Source organism: Cydia fagiglandana, chromosome 27 (assembly GCF_963556715.1).
Source record: "Cydia fagiglandana chromosome 27, ilCydFagi1.1, whole genome shotgun sequence".
Lineage (NCBI taxonomy): Eukaryota > Metazoa > Arthropoda > Insecta > Lepidoptera > Tortricidae > Cydia > Cydia fagiglandana.
Genome location: NC_085958.1, coordinates 1,733,497 through 1,755,099, shown reverse-complemented (window position 1 = coordinate 1,755,099; position 21,603 = coordinate 1,733,497). Strand labels below are relative to the sequence as shown.

At 41.1% G+C, this 21,603-nt stretch overlaps 1 protein-coding gene across 1 annotated transcript; it reads left to right on the top strand.

The window, feature by feature from the left end:
* The first annotated feature begins 937 nt into the window (after positions 1-937).
* LOC134677985 (43 kDa receptor-associated protein of the synapse homolog) lies at positions 938-17,142 on the top strand. Its single transcript, XM_063536421.1, has 11 exons — positions 938-1,032; positions 2,462-2,541; positions 5,715-5,872; positions 6,619-6,770; positions 7,500-7,622; positions 8,496-8,679; positions 10,387-10,587; positions 12,518-12,627; positions 13,341-13,521; positions 15,342-15,532; positions 16,998-17,142. The coding sequence occupies exons 1-11, from the start codon at positions 995-997 to the stop codon at positions 17,140-17,142; spliced, it is 1,563 nt and encodes a 520-aa protein (XP_063392491.1). The 5' UTR covers positions 938-994.
* Positions 17,143-21,603: the final 4,461 nt, after the last annotated feature.

The following is a 21,603-nucleotide window of genomic DNA, read 5'->3' as shown; positions in this document are numbered from 1 at the left end:
TTTTTGATACAAAATGGATCGGGTGCTGAGGTCTGCCGCCAGCGGGGTCTGAATCAGGTTTATTTAGATTATTTATATATATACAGGGTGGAAAGATAAGTCGGGCCCTGGAGGGAAACTACCTTAAATCCTTAAGCTGGCTCATTTCACTTAAACGAGACATCCCTTTATTTTTAAAAGGAAACATAACTGCATTCAAAGTATTTTCCTTTTTTTCTTCAATTTGGCTTGTCTAAAAAAATCTTGAGTACTAAATATTAGATTTTATGGATATTTTGTACGACAGACGAATGAAAGACCTAATGTTTCTTGGAGAAATTTTATCATTAACATTAACTGTATCGACTAGTAGAATAAAATGGCAAGTTTTTATTTTTTTGAATTTTTAGCCGGTTCGAGTCTCGGGCTAGGCAAGCAAGTTTTAGAAAATCTTTGAATGCAGTTTTGTTTCTTTTTAAAAATAAAGGAATGTCTCCTTTAAGTAAAATGAGCCAGCTTAAGGATTTAAGGTAGTTTCCCTCCAGGGCCCGGCTTATCTTTCCACACTGTATACAGAATAAATAATAGTCCTACCTACCATACAGAAGGGACAGTTCCTACAAAATCAAAGCGATTCACGGACTTTATTTTTTAATTTTCTTCATTTACCCCAAAAGTGGCCCCCATGTTTAAAATTCATTTATTTACGTTACATCAATGTCTGTCTTTGGGTCACTAATTTACATACGTGTACCAAATTTCAACTTAATTGGTCCAGTAGTTTCCGAGAAAATAGGCTGTGGCTGTGACAGACGGACAGACAGAAACACGAATGATCCTATAAGGGCTCCGTTTCTTCCTTTTGAGGTACGGAACCCTAAAAACAAAAAAAACTTATTAGATAATAAAGTACCTATGTTGATCTCTTTCTCTCTAGTGTCCGTGCGCGGTGTGCGAGCGAGAGCGCAGGATGCACCCGACGTCCAGGTGACGCTGTCGGCTCCACCCGAGGAACATGTCATGGGATTCTATAGAGTCGCGAGACTTCCTCGGGTAAGCTAATGTCAACCTTATTGGAATGTGGTAAAGTTGAAAATCGCAGTGTCGTTAAATTGTGTAGATTTGGTGTCTAGATTACACACGAGATGGCGCTGTTTCGTGCGAGCTAATTTTCTGAATCACACTATCAAGGTTTTTTTGAAAGAGTGATATGTTTTGAGACTGTTTTAATTTTTAAAATACAAGGCCAAACCACGTAATATACATAGTTGGTCAAGCAAATCATGTCAGTAGAAAAAACGGCAAATTTAAAAAGAGTACGCCCGAAGGGTTATCTTCACATAGAAAATTTGACTTTTGCGTCTTTTTCTACTGACAAGATTTGCTTGATCAACGATAATTAAAAAACCGGTCAAAGTGCGAGTCAGACACGCGTTCCAAGAATTCCGTACATTACCTAATTTTTAACAATGTACCGACTCACGCTTGGCTGCATATTTCTAATAGGTTTTCCTGTCATCTATAGGTAAAGAACTAATTTGTGTATTTTTTTCAAAATTGTAGACCCAGACCCCGGACCAATACTTCGTTTTATTTAGCATTAGAACTAAGGTAAACAATCTTGATGTGTCTTTTAATTGAAAAACACATTTCAAAAGTAAGTTACGGCAAATATGTAACAATTATGAATCTAACACGATCATTTATATTCTTCTGCATTCATAAGTAATAGTTTCTGATTTAAAAAAAGCGTTTTTCAATTAAAAGACATGACAAGATCGCTTACCTCCTTGCAAGTTCTTTCTATTGCTAAAAAATCGAACTATAGGTAGTTGACATTTTTTTTGTAGACAATCGCAGCAACCGTACCTGTTTAGAGTTTTGTCAAACTCTTTCTTGATATTATAGTTAATTAATTCGTTACCTTGTTAGGCAATTAACTAATATTAAATAATTTGATATATTTTTATGTTAAAACCAACATATAACTTATTAAAGGTAATGTGGTAGTCAATCAGTGCTAACCGGTTATACTTACTTGCGTATTTTTTTACATACAATTAATATTCCCATCCTCCAACCGCAAAAATAAATACGCAAATAAATATAACAAACCACATATTATATATTTTTTGCGGGTTAGCAATGATTGCACGACTAGCACGTTATCTTTTCGCAGATTAGCAAATTAATATTTTGGTTTTAATAAATACGGATTTCCGCAAAGCAACGCCTGAATATATTCAATATTTTTAGTACAATATTTTAATATGTGACGTTATCTATGAAAAGGGACCTTATTGTCGATGGCGCTTACGCCGCACAGCGTCGCGCGGCATTGTATTTATATCGGAGCATCGTTAATAATGGCGTAAGCGCCATCGACAATAAGGTCCCTTTTCATAGATAATGCCCCATATTACAGAGCATCGGCTAGCTGTAATATTGTTTTTTTTTTAAATGTTATCAATAATCGTTTCAGCGGGGTACCAGCCCATCAGCTGTCGGCAACGCGGCTGCTGAGCTCCCCGGACCCCTCACATCACCTCGATGAGCCGCCAGGTAACATCTTACCCTAGCATACCCTACCATACTCCTGCGAACATGGTTTATTCATTTAGGTACTAACTATGTACGCTGCTTCAGCGACTACCTAAAAAAAACCGGGCAAGTGCGAGTCGGACTCGCGCACGAAGGGTTCCGTACCATAATGCAAAAAAAAAAAAGCAAAAAAAAGCAAAAAGAAAACGGTCACCCATCCAAGTACTGACCCCTCCCGACGTTGCTTAACTTTGGTCAAAAATCACGTTTGTTGTATGGGAGCCCCATTTAAATCTTTATTTTATTATGTTTTTAGTATTTGTTGTTATAGCGGCAACAGAAATACATCATCTGTGAAAATTTCAACTGTCTAGCTATCACGGTTCGTGAGATACAGCCTGGTGACAGACGGACGGACGGACGGACGGACGGACGGACGGACGGACGGACGGACGGACGGACGGACAGCGAAGTCTTAGTAATAGGGTCCCGTTTTACCCTTTGGGTACGGAACCCTAAAAACTGGCTAAGCGAGTCGGACTCGCGCACGAAGAGTTCTGTACCATTAGGTTTAGGTACTGTCATTAGGTACGAATGGAAAATCGTCCAATTGAAATGACCATTCTGAAGTTGGATTAAAAGTAATAGTGTCCAAAGAAAATTTTGTAAAAATGTTACCTACGCAAAAAACGGCAAAAAAATCACGTTTGTTGTATGGGAGCCCTACTTACCTAAATATTTACGTCCTTCTGTTTTTAGTATTTGTTATAACGGAAACAGAAATATATAAAATCTGTGAAAAATTCAACTGTCTAGCTTTCACAGTTTATAAGATACTGCCTGGTGAAAGTCAGACAGACGGACGGACAGCGGAGTCTTAGTAATATAGTTCCGTTTTTAGCCTTTGAGTATGGAACCCTAAAAGCATTTAGGACTTGAACTAAGATTTTTTCCTTTTACATACATTAATTTAAAAAAATGCTCTTTTGTTTGCTAGCATATCAGTATTGTTAATACTTAAGTATAATGAAAATGTATCTACCTTATTTATAATAAATAATATTACAGTAAATACCTATTTACCTATTTATTTTTAGAGATCCCTTATAGGGATAAGTTCGCCTTTGTACTTCCATTACTGTAATTTATTTTTGTAAACCTGTGTTGTGTACAATAAAGTGATTACTACTACTACTAGGTACTACTACTACTATTTCGGTATATATAAATAACTTTAAAAATATTATTAGGTACTTTTAAGACTAAATTTCTTGGTGTGCGGTCATTAGTTTTCTTCAGAAAAATCATATTTATTTCATTACTTACATACATACTGTTTTTTGAATGATCTGAAATAATTTATGATGTGAATATGTATAAATCATACCTAGGTACTGAACTATTATTATTATACTGATTTAAACTTTAATTATTTAACATTATGAAATAAATACGCGATTAAGTCCCGTTGTGTAGTTTCATAATACTATTATTATACTTTTTACTTTATATTGCTCAATTGCAAGTAGGTATCCCCTCTGGTTTGGAAGGTTGGCAGTCGCTTTCGTAAAAACTAGTGCCTACTTCAATACTTGGGAGTTATCAAGCGGACTCCAGGCTCCCATCAGCCGTGGCAACAACAATGCCGGGATAACCCAACTAAGAAGATATTGCTCACTAAAATATTCACATAGTAAATTATTTCTTTTAAAAAAACACCATGCAATGTACCTATATAGTAAAAAACAAAAACCAAAGACTGGAAGGACTATATACAGTACTAAGCACAGTACACTCAGCAAAATGTACGTTTCTTAGCCAAATCTCCATCCTTAAGGTAAAGGGTGTTTAAAAGACAAAACAATTAGGGTTTCCGCGATCGAGATTTTCACTAGATGGCAGCACCGTGACGAGAGGTCTTTTGACAGCTGCTGTCAAAATCCACCAATAAAAAAAACATGGTTAAACATGATTGGTGGATTATGACAGCTAGACCTCTCGCCACGGTGCTGTCATCTAGTGAAAAACTCGATCGCGGAAACGCTCATTTTAACAATTGCCAAAAATATATAGATGGTCAAGCAAATCTTGTCAGTAGAAAAAGGCGCGAAATTCAAATTTTCTGTGAGACGATATCCCTTCGCGCCTAAATTTTTCAAATTTGCCGCCTTTTTCTACTGACAAGATCTGCTTGACCAACTATAACAACTTTTTTAATTTTGCTGAGTGTTAGTGTATAAGTGTATTAGCTTAAAAGAGTAATCTTCTCATACATCAGTTTGAATCATCGCTTGTCTGTCTGCATGTCTGATATGTCTGTTAACTTCAAGGCTTGCCAGATTTGCCCGACCAGACAGGTAAGAAACTATTACATACATTATATACTATAGTACCGTAAAATGGGGTGAGTTGGGTGAAATTTGACTTCCAAACCTCGATAAAATTTTATTTTTACATGTGAAAACTGAATGGTGTATATAATAAGTGGTTCGGACGTTTGCATTTTAGTTTGTATTTTATTTTGGGTAGTTCCATTTCATAACTTTGACGATAAAGAGGAAAACCCGCCTCACCCCGTAGTGCTTCGTATTTGGGGTGAAAGGGTTTTTCATACATAGGTGATTTTGGAAGATTGTTGGATCGATTTTTTTTATTATGCGTATTACTAAGTATAGCTCCATTTTAAATTGGAATACATTATTTTTGTAGCAGTAGCCTTAAAATTTTCTCAAGCCTCAAACCTTCTCTCCCCATTCATAACCCACCTCTCCCAGCGAAACCTACTTACCCCGTTTTACGGTACATTATATTAATATCGGCTATCCAATGATTGCCCCCCTCAATCTTATTTCACCACATAATACCGCGGTTTCGTACCTAATTCTAAAACCATGTAAATATATCATCTATCTCTAAAGCTATCTCTTTAAAGCTAGAGTGAATAGGTTAAAATTACTGAACTGGTGAGCTCCATCTTAGGCTCTGTCTTCACTTTCCATCAGGTGTAACTACAGCCAATCGCCGATAGGTTAATAATAATAAAAAAATGCTTATAATATAAATATTTGCACAAACCCCTAGTTTGATCACCACTTCCAAAGAGCATACATTCCCTTCCAATTTCAAATCAGTCGATCAAAACTACTTGCAGCGCCATCTATCAAATCACGTCCTAACTAACATCCATTTCGTAGAGCTACACTCGTTCGCTGAGGACTGCGGGGAGCGGAATGGCGCGCTGCGCTGGGGCTCCCGTTTCGGCCCCGCGCACCGCCCGCCTGCTACTGCGGGGCTGCTTGACTGCTTCCGAGGGTGCCGTATGCGCATCGATCAATACCTCGCTAGGAGGAAGGTGAGGTCACTGAACTCTCAGGTGTGATTAACTACATCCAACCTAACGGTGATAAAGAGGAAGTACCAAGAAGTAGATTGTTACAATTTAGCACACTGGGGTTTCCGTTGCCCCCCTGCTATCGCAGGGCTATCGTAGGGCGTACCACAGACAAAATATCCTCTAGACTGAGCATAGTCGCGCTACCCCCGCTGCCACGCATACGGTAATTTTACTCCATGTTCGAGTCGAAAGTGTCTTTGTGTGACGTCCGTGAACTCGTTCGTCGTTTGAACGGACCAATCACGGCACGGGACTTCGCTCACCTCGACCCGCGTACCCCCGCATTTTTGGCAGCATCGGTTGCATGAAATAATTGCTCTAAACTACGTCTAGAGGATTTCTAGTCTATGGGGCGTACTCACTGTACTCTTAGGTTCAACTAACTACATCTAACCTAACGGTGACAAATGTACCAATTTAAGAACTGAATGCTAATGCACTACAATGCAAACCGATTATTTTTAGTACTTAATGTATAAGTCCAGCTGCACTGTTATCTGAAGTTAATCCAAAAAAAGTCTGCAGCGATTTTTATAGCCCACGCAGTGCAATTGTTATTTATACGTCATAATTTCATAGAAGTTTGACATTTAAACTAACACGTGAATTGCGTGGGCTATCAAAATCGCTGCAGACTTTTTTTAGTCTAACTCTAAGTATTTAATACTGATCTACTAAAATTATAATATTCAACTTTCATTTAGATCGAGCGGGGCGTGCGCCTGTACGGGCAGAATGAGCAGCAACTGGCAGTGAAAGTGTGGCTATCGGCGCTTAGAGGGGTCCGGCACAGGAGTGACCGCTTCGCTCTGCTTGGCCACCTGTACCAGGCGTACAATGACTTTGGAAAGTACAGGTAAGGTTATTATAGTCCACTTCTGAGGATCATAATCGCAGCAGTAATATTTGCGAATGCAAGGAGTCGACAAGGTTCATTAACCATAGGCGTGGCGTTCAAAGGATTAACATCTCCTTGTTTGTAATCATGTTGTATTTGAGGATATTAAACGCTAGCTTTTGCCCGCGACTTCGTCTGCGCGGAATTAGTGAAAGCAGCTAAAATAGGTATAGCGCCTGGATAATGCTAATAGCAATCATTCAATTCGCCATTGCTTACTTCAATTATTAGGCATTTCAATTCCACCCCCCTTTGCACTCTCTTTAGGGAAAATTTCCGACATAAATACTATCCTATGGCCTTCCCTGGGATTCAAACTATCTCTATACCAAATTTCAACTAAATCGGTTCAGCGGTTTAAGCGGAAGAGGTAACAGATAGACAGCCTTCTTTTATAATCTTGTTCTTCCTTGCGTTATCCCGGCATTTTGCCACGGCTCATGGGAGCCTGGGGTCCGCTTGACAACTAATCCCAGGAATTGACGTAGACAGCACTATATTTACGAAAGCGACTGCCGTGTGGCCTTCCAACTCAGAGGGGAAAACTAGGCCTTATTGGGATTAGTCCAGTTTCTTCACGATGTTTTCCTTCACCGAAAAGCGAGTGGTAAATATCAAATGACATTTCGTACCTACAATTCCTACACACGTGATTGCCTTTAATAATATTAGTATGGATTTTTACAGGGAATCCCTGGAATTTGCAAACCGCCAGCTCGGGATATCGGAGGAGCTGGATTCCGCCCCGATGCGCGCTGAAGCCTACCTCAATCTGGCCAGGGCACATCAGACCTTGGGTGGACTGGACAGGTACCATATTACGATAACATTGCCTCACCTCATGCTGGTATGATATAAGAATGAGAGATCTATATATGAATCCATAAAGTCTTTTCTCCTATCTTTGCATTCCCTAATATTGTTTGTCATAATCATCAGTTCAGACGATGCACATTAAAGATGTGCAAAACGCTTCACTGAGTTGAAAAGATTTGATTCATATCTCTCACTCGCGGTGATATGTATTACTCATTTCGCTTATTTCACTCGGTGGATCTGTAAGCTATATCGTTCACGTGTGAGTAGAGAGCAAGATAGATGTCAATTAACCAGATACACACAGCCATAAGTGCGACCAAGATGGAGAATCGCGCGATACGATCCCGCCATGTTTTCACGACACCCTCCGAATTCTTTAGAACCGCTCCGAAACCTATTCACATCGTCTCGCATTGGAATCATGAGTGGAAATGGAATAGAGCGAGCAAGCAACTCTGAGATACTAGATAAGTTACTGAGCGAAATGAGCGAGTTGAATCTGCAATGAGTTGAAGAGTGATGAGTTCAGTCAAATGATGCAGTTCATTTTAACCCGCTGACGTATTATATACGTACGTATTATAAGGACGGGCTTTACAGGCACTAAAAATGGCGTGGTGTCACTCACAAATTCGAGCCAATAGTCCATCAGTCTAACGCAACTAGTTGCGACCAATCGCGCGCGTGATGCGAACTCATCAACCAATCACGTTGTAGCTATGTCACTCCGCTGTACTGGCCGCATTCATGCCCCATTCTTATTCCCAGTCCATAGATATAATCTCAATATTTAAACCACTCACTCGTGAACGACACAGTCATGTGTAATGCATTGACAAAAGCCAGTTTTAATTAAATTTCCAGAGCTCTATCATATGCCCGCCATGCGTTGTACAACGACTGCGGGGGAGGCTCCACCGCTGGCTGCGTTCATCTCACCGTCGCGGCCGTCAGCTTGGAACTCGGCGCCTTCTCCAAGGCCATGGATGGCTTCCAGAAGGCGCTGGGAGTTGCTCAGGCGCAGGGCGACAACACTTTACTATTACAGGTTAGAGTTTAGACTAGAGATGCCCCGAATAGTGAATTTGGCCGAATACCGAATACCGAATATTCGGCCCCCTCCCTCGGCCGAATACCGAATATTCGGCGACCGAATATTCGGCATAACATGCGAACATTTTGTGTCACAATTATTACGAAAACTGTTCGCCAACAAAGCACAACGTTTGCTATATATGTTTATGTTGAACAGAATTAATGAATGTAGTTAGAGTCAATCAAATCAGACCCATGATAAAAAATAAAATATTTTGGAATCAACAAATGCTCAAAAACTAGCCTTCTTATTTAACCACTTTCTCATCTACTCAAAGGTTAACTGGAAGAAATCCCTTAAAGGGATAAGTTCGCCTTTGTACTGCCTATCCTGTGCCATAAATTTGTGTTTTGTGTTTTGTACAATAAAGAGTTTATACATACATACATACATACATACTTTCCAAGAATACATTTTAGGTTTTTGGTTATTTTTTTGTGAAATTTTTCTTTTTAGGTAGGTGTAACAGATATTCTGCATTCAGCCGAATACCGAATATTCGGCAAAGTGGCCGAATAGGCCGAATACCGAATAGTTGCCGAATATTCGTGGCATCTCTAGTTTAGACTTCATATTGCCACCGCTGGCTGCGTATCCTGCTGCGTGCGCAAGTCCGACTCGCACTTGGTCGGTTTTTATTATTTTTTGGTTCTACTAATCAGGGCCGTCTTAAACTATGTTCGGGCCCTTGGGCACATTAGAATTTTAGGCCCATTTGGAAAGTAAAGAAAGCAAATTAAACTAACATTTTTCTACCATGATCTTCTATTTATTATGAATAATATATATATATTTTTTTGGAGAATCAACAGCTATGACAATACCATAGAAATTATAGTGGATACAGAAAGCCAATTATAGGAACTCACAGGTAGTAACATAATACTAAACTAACAGGTACTACTTATTCTAAGGTTACGCACTATCGCAAGCACATATGTGAACAAAGCCAACACAAATTATATCTAATAAAGATAAAATGAAAGTAACAAAGATACTAATTAACAAGTAACAAAATGAGGACTATTAAAGTACATTACATAAGTAAAGTACATTACAAGAGGGCAAAGTTGTTGTTTAACCGCTCGTGCTAATATTGATACCCGAGCAAGCGAAAGATTCCAAAATTGAACCACGAGCGTAGCGAGTGGTTCGAAAAATTGAATCTTGAGCGTTGCGAGGGTTTCAAAGCACGAGGGTTAAACAAAATTTGCCCCCGAGTGAAACACAAAATTTTTCACCACACCAACCCGAAGCAAACATTAAATGTAAAATGTCAAACAAAATCAAACCAAATCAAATCCAAATGAATGTTATTAAATATTTATCATCCAAAATCATCATTTAAAAGTCAATTCTACCATCAAACATAAGAAAACCACTTAAAATTTGCATTTGATTACTTTGCCTCACATGTGAATAAAATGCAACTTTGCTATCAGTTTTTGAAGTGCAAAGTAAGCCTTTCCGAGCTGGTGTGGTGAAAATATTAATAATACATTTGTAGGTATTTAAGAAGGCGACAACACGCTCACTCAATAGACTCGAAATATCTCTGCACGATTACTGTCTGTCCTTCGGGGCCCCCCGAGGATGGGGGCCCTGGGCACGGGCCCCGTGTGCCCTTATGGTAGTACTGCTACTAATATGTGTTACCAGGTGTACGTCGGTCTATCCGAGCTGTGGCGTCGTCTGCGCGACGCGGAGCGCGCGGTGGCGTGCGCGGCGCGCGCGTGCGACCTGGGCCGCGGCCCGCGGGCCGCCGACCTCAACACCAGACACCACAGAATAGCGCTGCTGCAAATGGCGGCCGCTTTACGGGCTAGAGGGGAGCTTGGCGATGCCCATGACTATTGTAACGTGAGTTGGAGACAAATAGACCAACTAGTTAAAGCAGGAGGTAGACACGGAAGGCTGGTAAGGTAGGTGAGACTGGTCTCAACACCAGACACCACAGAATAGCCCTGCTGCAAATGGCGGCCGCTTTACGGGCTAGAGGGGAGCTTGGCGATGCACATGGCTATTGTAACGTGAGTTGGAGACAAATAGTTATAGATGCTAAGCGCCATCTCCGTAAGACGCGACTGAAGTCCTACAACTCAGCCGGCCAGCTCCATTGCGCACCATGCATCTTCAAAACCAAGTTTGGCTTCGCAAGTCATATTAGAGCGTTCCATGTTCCTAATTAAAAACATTTAGAGGAGTCGCCATCGTCGGACACAGCGAGGAGGGCTATATATAAGTATATAGCTTTTGCCTGCGACTTCGTCTGCGTGGAATTAGTACCAGCAGCTAGAGTAAGTACAGCGCCTGGATAAAATCTAATAGCAATTCGAGCATAGTATACTTAATTGTTTACACCAATTGACAGGCACTTCATTAATTTTCTCATTTCCACCCCCCTTTTCATCCTCTTTAGGGATGACTTCTGACAAAAACTATCCTATGTCCTTCCCCGGGACTTAAACTAATCTCTGCCAAATTTAAACCAAATCCGCTGAGCTGTTTAAGCGTGAAGAGGTAACATACAGACAGATAGACACACTTTCGCATTTATAATATTATATATATATATATATATATATATATATATATATATAGTATGGATGTAGATAAATAGACGATGTCAATAACCAACCCATACCCAAAGTACCATACCCATCAGAAGCAAGAAGAAGTAAGGCAGAGCAGAAGAAGAAGGTAGCCATAAGGTACCAGGTAGTGAAGACAGTGGTGGAGACAAATAAACCCTTATGATAACACCAATGTTATGAACAGCCAATCAGTAATTAATCTAGTGAATAATAATAAAAAATAAAATAATTAAAAATAATCTTTTCAAATCTAGTGATTTGAAAAGGTTTTCGTTATTTCCTCCTTTCACGATTCCTAAATCCGGTTATGAATTACAAGTCATCGATTGTCGAAAACCAATAAATCTATCCATACTAATATTATGAAGGTGCAAGTGTGAAATCGTGTCTGTCTGTCTGTCTGTTACCTCTTCACGCTTAAGCCGCTGAACCGAAATTGTTGAAATTTGGTATACAGATAGTTTGAGTCCCGGGGAAAGACATAGGATAGTTTTTATGTCGGAAATCATCCCTGAAGAGAGCGCATAGGGGGGTGGAATTGTAATTGCCTAATAATTGAAGTAAGAAATGCGCGAATTGAATGATTTGAAGTGTTCGGCGTTCAGGGGTTATAATGATAACACAAGAGTCGAGTAAATACTGAATATATTGGTAGAAAGCGCTCGCCTTATATACATCAAGTATCAGCTGTATCAGCTGATAGCAGCTGTGTATGATCTGACTACACTACAGATTGCTATTAGCATTATCCAGGCGCTACACCTACTTTAGCTGCTGTCACTAATTCCACGCAGACGAAGTCGCGGGCAATAGCTAGTTCTCTATCAATAGATGGCGCGCAAAAAAAACCGTGTTTGGTATGGTACTCATCATCATCATCATCATCATCATCATCATCTCAGCCATAAGACGTCCACTGCTGAACATAGGCCTCCCCCTTGGACCTCCATCTGCATGATGGCGGGTGAATGCCATAATCACCATACCATGCTTGGCAGGCGGGTTGGCGAACGCAGTCGAGTACACCGAATTTGAGGGACGCTGCTGCCCGTCCACCGGTGGTCTTAGACGTAGTTTAAGGACATACCCGGGTCGGGTCGGCCGGGTCGGGGTGGTATGGTATTACTGACTCTTAATATGTATAACTTAGTACCTACATATTTTTTTGAAATTAGTTAATGCATTGATATCCACAGGAGGCGCTAAGGCTGGCGGCGGTGGCGGGAGACCAAGGCAGCTACGCGCGAGCCGTGCGCATAGCCGGGGATGTGTACAGACGGAAATGCGATATCGGGAAAGCTCTAAGGTACCTACATATTTTCTTGGTTCATATTTTAACTCCTTAGCTGTCAATAAATTCTACCCTATACACGGTGTAACATGAGGAAACCGAATAATTTTAACCACGCATTTCTGAGGTCAAAAGAAGTAAAAAATGTAATGAGTTTAGGTCAATTTCGGCAAAAAAATTTTTTTTTGATTTGTTTTTTTTTTTCAATTTTTTGAATGTATTAATACATAAAAAATAAATGTTATTGGTAAACTTGTCACTTAAAATTGATTTTTACATATTTTTTTCGTAGAACCTACTTTTTGCAAAGTGCTACTTGTCACTTTTTGACATCTATCAATAAGGATATTTAGACTGCGTCCCATAGCAGCAGCATCACCATCAAAAAGGCCTTTTACACTGTGTAACAATAAAAACCTGTTTTTTTTTAAATTGATAATATCTCTGAAATTAGGCGAATTTCAAAAAAGTTTATAGGACATTTTTGCTTCTAAATATGATCAGAAATACGCTGTTAAAATTATTCGGTTTACTCATGTTTTTTATTTTTATTTTTTTATTATGAATGGGCTTACTCATGGCCACAGACTAGCCGAGACGTAGACGTGGCCTACGATGGAGCGAGCTCGCCCAGAAGGTGCCTGTTCACTCCTGTTACACCGTGTAGAATCCTATGTCTGTTTATGAATAAGGGGGTAACTCTTTAATTTTCTTTTTAACTTTTCCAGACACTACGAAGTGGCAATGGGCGCTGGTCAAGCCCTAGGAGACCGTTTAGCTCAAATGGAAGCGATGGACGGCGCAGCGCGCTGTCTGGAAGCTCTTCGGAAGCAGGGTCGCATCTGTAACTGCCGTCCGCTTGAGTTCAACACTAGGCTGCTGGAGGTAGCGACATCTGTTGGGGCTAAGGTGAGACATTTTCATATAGTAAACAGTTAGATACTTGTATATAGCTCAAATGGAAGCGATGGACGGCGCAGCGCGCTCTCTGGAAGCTCTTCGGAAGCAGGGCCGCATCTGCAACTGCCGTCCACTCGAGTTCAACACTAGGCTGCTGGAGGTAGCGACATCTGTCGGGGCTAAGGTGAGGCATATAGTAACCAGTTAGATAAACTTGTATCTAGCTCTAATGGAGGCTATGGACGGCGCAGCGCGCTGTCTGGAAGCTCTACGGAAGCAAGGCCGCATCTGTAACTGCCGTCCGCTCGAGTTCAACACTAGGCTGCTGGAGGTAGCGACATCTGTCGGGGCTAAGGTGAGACATTTTCATATAGTAAACAGTTAGATACTTGTATATAACTCTAATGGAGGCTATGGACGGCGCAGCGCGCTGTCTGGAAGCTCTTCGGAAGCAGGGCCGCATCTGCAACTGCCGTCCGCTCGAGTTCAGCACTAGGCTGCTGGAGGTAGCGACATCTGTCGGGGCTAATGTGAGGCATATAGTAGCCAGTTAGATAAACTTGTATATAGCTCTAATGGAGGCTATGGACGGCGCAGCGCGCTGTCTGGAAGCTCTTCGGAAGCAGGGTCGCATCTGTAACTGCCGTCCGCTTGAGTTCAATACTTAGGCTGCTGGAGGTAGCGACATCTGTCGGGGCTAATGTGAGGCATATAGTAGCCAGTTAGATAAACTTGTATATAGCTCTAATGGAGGCTATGGACGGCGCAGCGCGCTGTCTGGAAGCTCTTCGGAAGCAGGGTCGCATCTGCAACTGCCGTCCGCTTGAGTTCAACACTAGGCTGCTGGAGGTAGCGACATCTGTTGGGGCTAAGGTGAGACATTTTCATATAGTAAACAGTTAGATACTTGTATATAGCTCTAATGGAGGCTATGGACGGCGCAGCGCGCTGTCTGGAAGCTCTTCGGAAGCAGGGCCGCATCTGCAACTGCCGTCCGCTCGAGTTCAACACTAGGCTGCTGGAGGTAGCGACATCTGTCGGGGCTAATGTGAGGCATATAGTAGCCAGTTAGATAAACTTGTATATAGCTCTAATGGAGGCTATGGATAGCGTAGCGCGCTGTCTGGAAGCTCTTCGGAAGCAGGACCGCATCTGCAACTGCCGTCCGCTCGAGTTCAACACTAGACTGCTGGAGGTAGCGACATCTGTCGGGGCTAAGGTGAGGCATATAATAAACAGTTAGATAAACTTGTATATAGCTCTAAAGAGTCTAAAGCAAGCTATTTAATCCTGGCAGGCTGGCATATCATTGACGAACCGGCGTTTTATGCGTAGCCAGCGTGCCAATTATTAACCTTTTAACCGCCGTAACTGATATATAAGACATACAAAATCGGGCTCATTACGGCGCGGTCTGATAAATAAGACAAAACTTCGTTTAACTTCGTACCGCCGACACGAGCACGCTCGATGAATTCTATGTTGGTTAAAGCTTAATAAGTTAGTGGCCGAATCCAATAGCCCCACAGACTTCGCTGGTTCGGTCACCTACTCAGAGATGGGAGAGGATCGGTTTGTCAAGAGGGCGTTCTTGGGACGACCGACTGGTAGCCGTCCGGTGGGTCGGCCCAGGTATCGCTGGGAAGACAGTGTGACGGCGGATCTGCTTCAGCTTCTCAGTAACTGGCAAGAAGTTGCGCAGGATCGGGACAGGTGGCACGCTCTCGTTTCGGAGGCCAAGATTCTCTTTGGATCGCTGAGCCAAAATAGTTAGTTTTAAAGGTAAGACACATCTTATCTCATATTCATAAATAAATGTTCTTATCCAGATGCTGGTCCGCCGCGTTCGTCTCCGCCTCTCCGAGATCTATACCGCACTGGGCGACAATAACGCAGCGGCGCGTCTCAAGCGCGCGGCGGCCGCGTGGGTAGCCCCAGCCTGCGCTCGGTGTAGAGAGCCCCTAGCAACACAGCCAGAGCCGCTAGCTTCACTACCGTGCGCGCATATAGTACACCAGGCGTAAGTAACTGAGAACACCCCTTCAATACTGGTAGGATAAATGAATTCTACACAGCGCTGGGCGACAAGCAGCAGCGCGATCAAGCGCGCGGTAGTCGCGTGGGTAGCTCCGGCCTGAGGGGCTACCGCCAAAACCGAAATTCGCAAATTGCGGGGACTTTTCTCTTTTACTCCAATGAAGGCGTAATTAGAGTGACAGAGAAAAATGCCCGCAATTTGCGAACTTCGATTTTCGCGGTTATAGCTCTGCGCTAGATGTAGAGAGCCTCTAGCAACACAGCCAGAGCCGCTAGCTTCACTACCGTGCGCGCATATAGTACATCAGGCGTAAGTAACTGAGAACACCCATTTAATACTGTTAGGATAAATGAGTTCTACACAGCGCTGGGCGACAAGCAGCAACGCGTCTCAAACGCGCGGCGGCCGCGTGGGTAGCCCCGGCCTGCGCTCGGTGTAGAGAGCCCCTAGCAACACAGCCAGAGCCGCTAGCTTCACTACCGTGCGCGCATATAGTACATCAGGCGTAAGTAACTGAGAACACCCATTTAATACTGTTAGGATAAATGAGTTCTACACAGCGCTGGGCGACAAGCAGCAGCGCGTCTCAAACGCGCGGCGGCCGCGTGGGTAGCCCCGGCCTGCGCTCGGTGTAGAGAGCCCCTAGCAACACAGCCAGAGCCGCTAGCTTCACTACCGTGCGCGCATATAGTACATCAGGCGTAAGTAACTGAGAACACCCATTTAATACTGTTAGGATAAATGAGTTCTACACAGCGCTGGGCGACAAGCAGCAGCGCGTCTCAAACGCGCGGCGGCCGCGTGGGTAGCCCCGGCCTGCGCTCGGTGTAGAGAGCCCCTAGCAACACAGCCAGAGCCGCTAGCTTCACTGCCGTGCGCGCATATAGTGTACATCAGGCGTAAGTAGTTTATAGTTATCTGAAAACACCCATTTCGTCAGATGACAACCAAATCTCACCATTCTCACCAATTACCATAATTTAATAGTCGTAGTGAACCGTATTGGTCTTCGCCTGCGCGGTACGGGGGTATAGTTCGTAGGTTTCTAATAGAGTCCGAGCTAATCCTATTGTCTATTGTTAAGTAAAGCCGCTCGTGCCACGTGCCACAACCTTCGGTTACTAAGTGCCGGCGAGTCGAACGCTGCAGAACCAGTCTAAAATATGTCATCGAGATGCGTAACAAAGGCGCTTTATCGAAGAGCGCACCTACACTGGTTTTTGAGCATTGGACTAGCCCGCGCTCAGGTATCAAATAGAATACTTAAGACCCTTTTATGCAGGTAAGTAGCACGTGCGGTTTTACTTAACAATAGACAATAGGATTAGCCGTCGGGCTCTATTTGAAACCTACAAACTATAACGGGGGCCCGCCCCGTCGCCCCCGTACCGCGCAGGCGAGGACTCATTTAAGCAGTCGGTCTATATAAAGTAATCGTCCTTTCCAGTTGCATGCCTGAGTCATGGTCGCGTCGGTCGGTCCGCGGCGCGCAGCCCGAGTGCGCGGAGTGCGCGTCGCCTGCGCGGGCGCCGCGCGTGCCGCCGCCCCCCGCACCGCCCGCGCCTAGGGACTTGCCCGATCAGGTATGGTGAAGCGTGGTGACCCAATAATGTAAGCTGACTTCGTGATACTTGTCACCTGTCTTTTAAAAACCGGGCAAGTGCGAGTCGGACTCGCGCCCGAAGGGTTCCGTACCATAATGCAAAAAAAGGCAAAAAAAACGGTCACCCATCCAAGTACTGACGCCGACGTTGCTTAACTTCGTTTTTTGTATGTGGGAGCCCCACTTAAATCTATATTTCATTCTGTTTTTAGTATTTGTTGTTATAGCGGCAACAGAAATAAATCATTTGTGAAAATTTCAACTGTCTAGCTATCGCGGTTCGTGAGATACAGCCTGGTGACAGACGGACGGACGAACGGACGGACAGCAGAGTCTTAGTAATAGGGTCCCGTTTTACCCTTTGGGTACGGAACCCTAAAAAGTATACAGCGCCTTTTAATAGCACTTTGGTCGGCCGACCTTTTTTACATACAACATATTAAGGATACAAAATGTATTATTTATTATAGCGCGCTAATACATATTTTATGTGTTACCAAACAGTTGTTTTCACACATCGGAACAACAAAAAACCTTTCCGTGTGCCCAAGGACCGCTGCAATTGACAGCTCGCTCGAATTGTTTTGGTTTTATTGCCTGGTTGTATCTTGGCAGGGTCGCCATGAAGCGTGGGGCATGGCGACCTATTAATGTAAGCTGAATTCGTGATACTTGTCAAAGGAAAAAGAAAGAATCACACTGATTTACGATTTAATTCGACCTGTAGTTCAATTCATTAGTCCACCCTATGTTCACTTTGGTGTGAAATGTGTTCATAACATTTTTTTTTTCTAGGACTTTCCGTTCGGCACCCCGCCCGTGCTGCGTGAGTCTGACCTCAACTCGGTGCTATCTGATCACAGCAGCCAACAAGCCACTTCTAGTGTCTAAACTATTACAACCACTTTAGAGAGGAACTACCTTAAATACAACTTAATAGCTAAACCCAACTGGGGAAATACCTTCAGACTACTACCTTACAGAAAACCGTAGCCAAATAGCACTAAACCTATACCTACATAATATTAGTATAGGGATGAAGGAATATGAGAAAAAACGATTCCATTTTATATTTTTCATCTCATTTTGACAAAGTTTCTTTGTTTGTGAAAACAATTAGACGCTTCCACAAAATTACCTATAATATCTGGAAGGCCGAGCTTTGCTCGGAAATCATAATTAAAAACTCAAAAGTCCGCGTTTTCCCAGAGACAAGACCTCGCTAGATCGATTTTTCGACCCCGAAAACCCCTAGCAAATTTCATCAAAATCGTTAGAGCCATTTTTGAGATCCACGAAATATATAAATAAATAAACAAGAATTGCTAGTTTAAATGTATAAGATAAGATATCGACACCCGAAAGCAAATTGTTTGTAATATTATCCGATATTACAAACAATGTGCTGCCTGATGTTAAACCTAGCGGATACCTTTAAGTAATATTTTTTTTAAGCAAAGATGAAATAAAGCTTTCAATAATTAAAGTAGTTCCTGCCTAGAAAAGTGTTGCTAGTGGCAAAAATCCTAAAACTTTTTCAACTACACTTGTGTTCGTCACATATATTTTTAAGCGCTTTCTACACGACGAGACCGCGAAAGACAAAACACGATCGTGTCGAAAACCTATATTACGCTTATTGTTGTTTTTGAAGCGAATTTATATACCGTTTTAATAATTTGTATATAATATATATTAATGTTGATAATAGTTACATTTCAAGTTTCGGTTACTTCAAATACTACCTATGTACAACGTCCAAAATGTTATATACAGATAATATAAAGTCTCTCTTAAAGTCTAAAGTCTGTTAAGCTATCGATAGAGCCCATATAATATATGACTAAAATACCCAAATCATCATTACGATTATATCTGTCTACTTGTAGGTTAGAAATTGACAGAATATTTCATAGTGCATGTACCTGGTACCTATGTATTAATAGATATAGGTACATAGTAACAAACTATGTCAAAAAAGTATCAAAACGATTTCCTAATAGTGAAGGAGTATGTTAATTTCATTTGAATTTACATCAATTTTCAATGTCTTGATTCGCTGCCGATTCAAATCTATAGCCTCCTCCACACTCGTGCGCGAATCGCGGCGCGAAGCCGCGAACGCAAGTGTGGCGCCGATTTTCGCAGACAGCGAAATCGACTCCACACTCGCATTCGCGGCTTCGCCCGCGATTCACGCGCATAGTCTGGAGGGGGCTTATTGGTGATATTTAAGCGCACTCTACACGAGCTGAAATTATTAGAAATGTTTATGATCACAGAATATTGTGTATGGCGCCATACAAAGAAATAGGTAAGGTCAATACGAGTAAGTGTAACTGCGGGGTAAGTGTAAATACCTGCATTTAGTGGCAAATGTATGAGCTTGAGCTGTGTGTGTAAAGTGTCATTCTATGGAACTTGCTAACTATGTAAACACAAGTCACTAGTAAATTCATCATTCAGAGACAATTTCAATATGGCGGTTTGTTTTCATAGTTATAAATAATCAGTCCCAATATGAAGGCTAGCCACAATGTGCTTATAATTTCTGATAATTTCAGTTCGCATGGGGGGTGCGCCTTACGGCCGGATTCGAACTTTAAGATACGTCAATTAAGAGATCTAGAAACGATATGGATTAGATATGTCAGTGTCATATATCAGCCGTATTCGAACATTGAGATACGTCGAATACTAGATATTAAAACGATATGGATTAGATATGTCAGTGTTAAACAAGTGTCAAAATTTACATTTCCTCAAACAAAAACGTCACTTTTGACACTTGTTTGACACTGACATATCCAATCCATATCGTTTCAATATCTAGTATTTGACGTATCTCATTGTTCGAATACGGCTGATGTCGTTTCTTCAAACAAAAACGTTACTTTTGACACTGACACGTCTAATCCATATCGTTTCTAGATCTATTAATTGACGTATCTTAAAGTCGAAAAAAAAATTAATTGACGTATCTTTGACGACCGGTCTGGCCTAGTGGGTAGTGACCCTGCCTGCAAAGCCGATGGTCCTGGGTTCGAATCCCAGTAAGGGCATTTATTTGTATGATGATACAGATATTTGTTCCTGAGTCATGGGTGTTTTCTATGTATTTAAGTATTTGTATATTATATATATCGTTGTCTGAGTACCCACAACACAAGCCTTCTTGAGCTTACTGTGGGACTTGGGCAATCTGTGTAAGAATGTCCTATAATATTTATTTATTATTTATTTATTTAAAGTTCGAATCCGGCAGTTAGTCAAGTTATTTATCACCGTTAGGTTGAACACAGTTGTTTCGTCTATCGTCGACTAAAACATCTGTCTCGTTCTTAACATGTGTACGACTATAAGTACGAGAGAGACGGATTCTTCATTCGCAATGACAATGATTAAAAAATTTGGTTAAAGAAAAAGATTTACTTAGTGTAGATTTTGCTAAATAATTTTATAGATGTATAATTTACCAAGCTTGTTATTGCGATAACGTGTTATTTTTATTATATTCATGGTATAATAATATATTCCGCCTGGTACTCTCTTCCCGTCTTTTCTAGGTCACCTGACTGACACAAGCCTACGTCATCATGCGACAGCGCTATATGATAATATGCGATAGCGCTATATATAGCGGCCATGTTATTGTGACGTAGGCTTGTGTCACTCTGGGAAGAGATGACCATGTTTTATTAGACTATGATTATATTTAATCTTATCTTTATAGTGTTTAGTATATTTATATAGCAATAAGAATGTCAAAGATTATGCACAAATGTGTACATGAAATGTAATTAATAAAACATTGACATTATATAAATATTCGTATAAATCTCATTATACATATGTATATTAATATAGTAACTATCGCAAATGTCATTGTTTTATTTTTGCAGTTCATAATATATATAACTATAATTATATTTAAAATGATAAGAAATTTAGATTAAATCGAAGGAATTTATCTTACCTACGTAAAATAATTTTATATATGTATGTATAATATTTAGATGTGGATATTAAGTGTACTTAATTTATTTCATAAAATATTATATATTAACCAATTTACGGTAAAAGCAAGGAAATATAATATAAGGTTTTTATAGGGGTGTCGGGGGTTAATTTTCATTAAAATTACGAAAAAGTTCGTTGGAAAATTAACCTTTTTTGGAAAAGCACGATAAAATTAATATTTCACCACACCAGCTCGGAAAGGCTTAGTAATAAATAATAATAAATAAATAATAAATTCTTTATTTGACAGGCAAGAAACCCAAAAAAATTAATACAATACAATATAATAAAAGGTGTAAAAGTAAATATAAAATACAGTAAAAAATAAAATAATGGTAAAACTTACAACCTAAAACAATGAAATAGTAATGTGAGGCATAGTAATCAAATGCAAATTTTGAGTTGTTTTCTTATGTTTGCTGGTAGAATT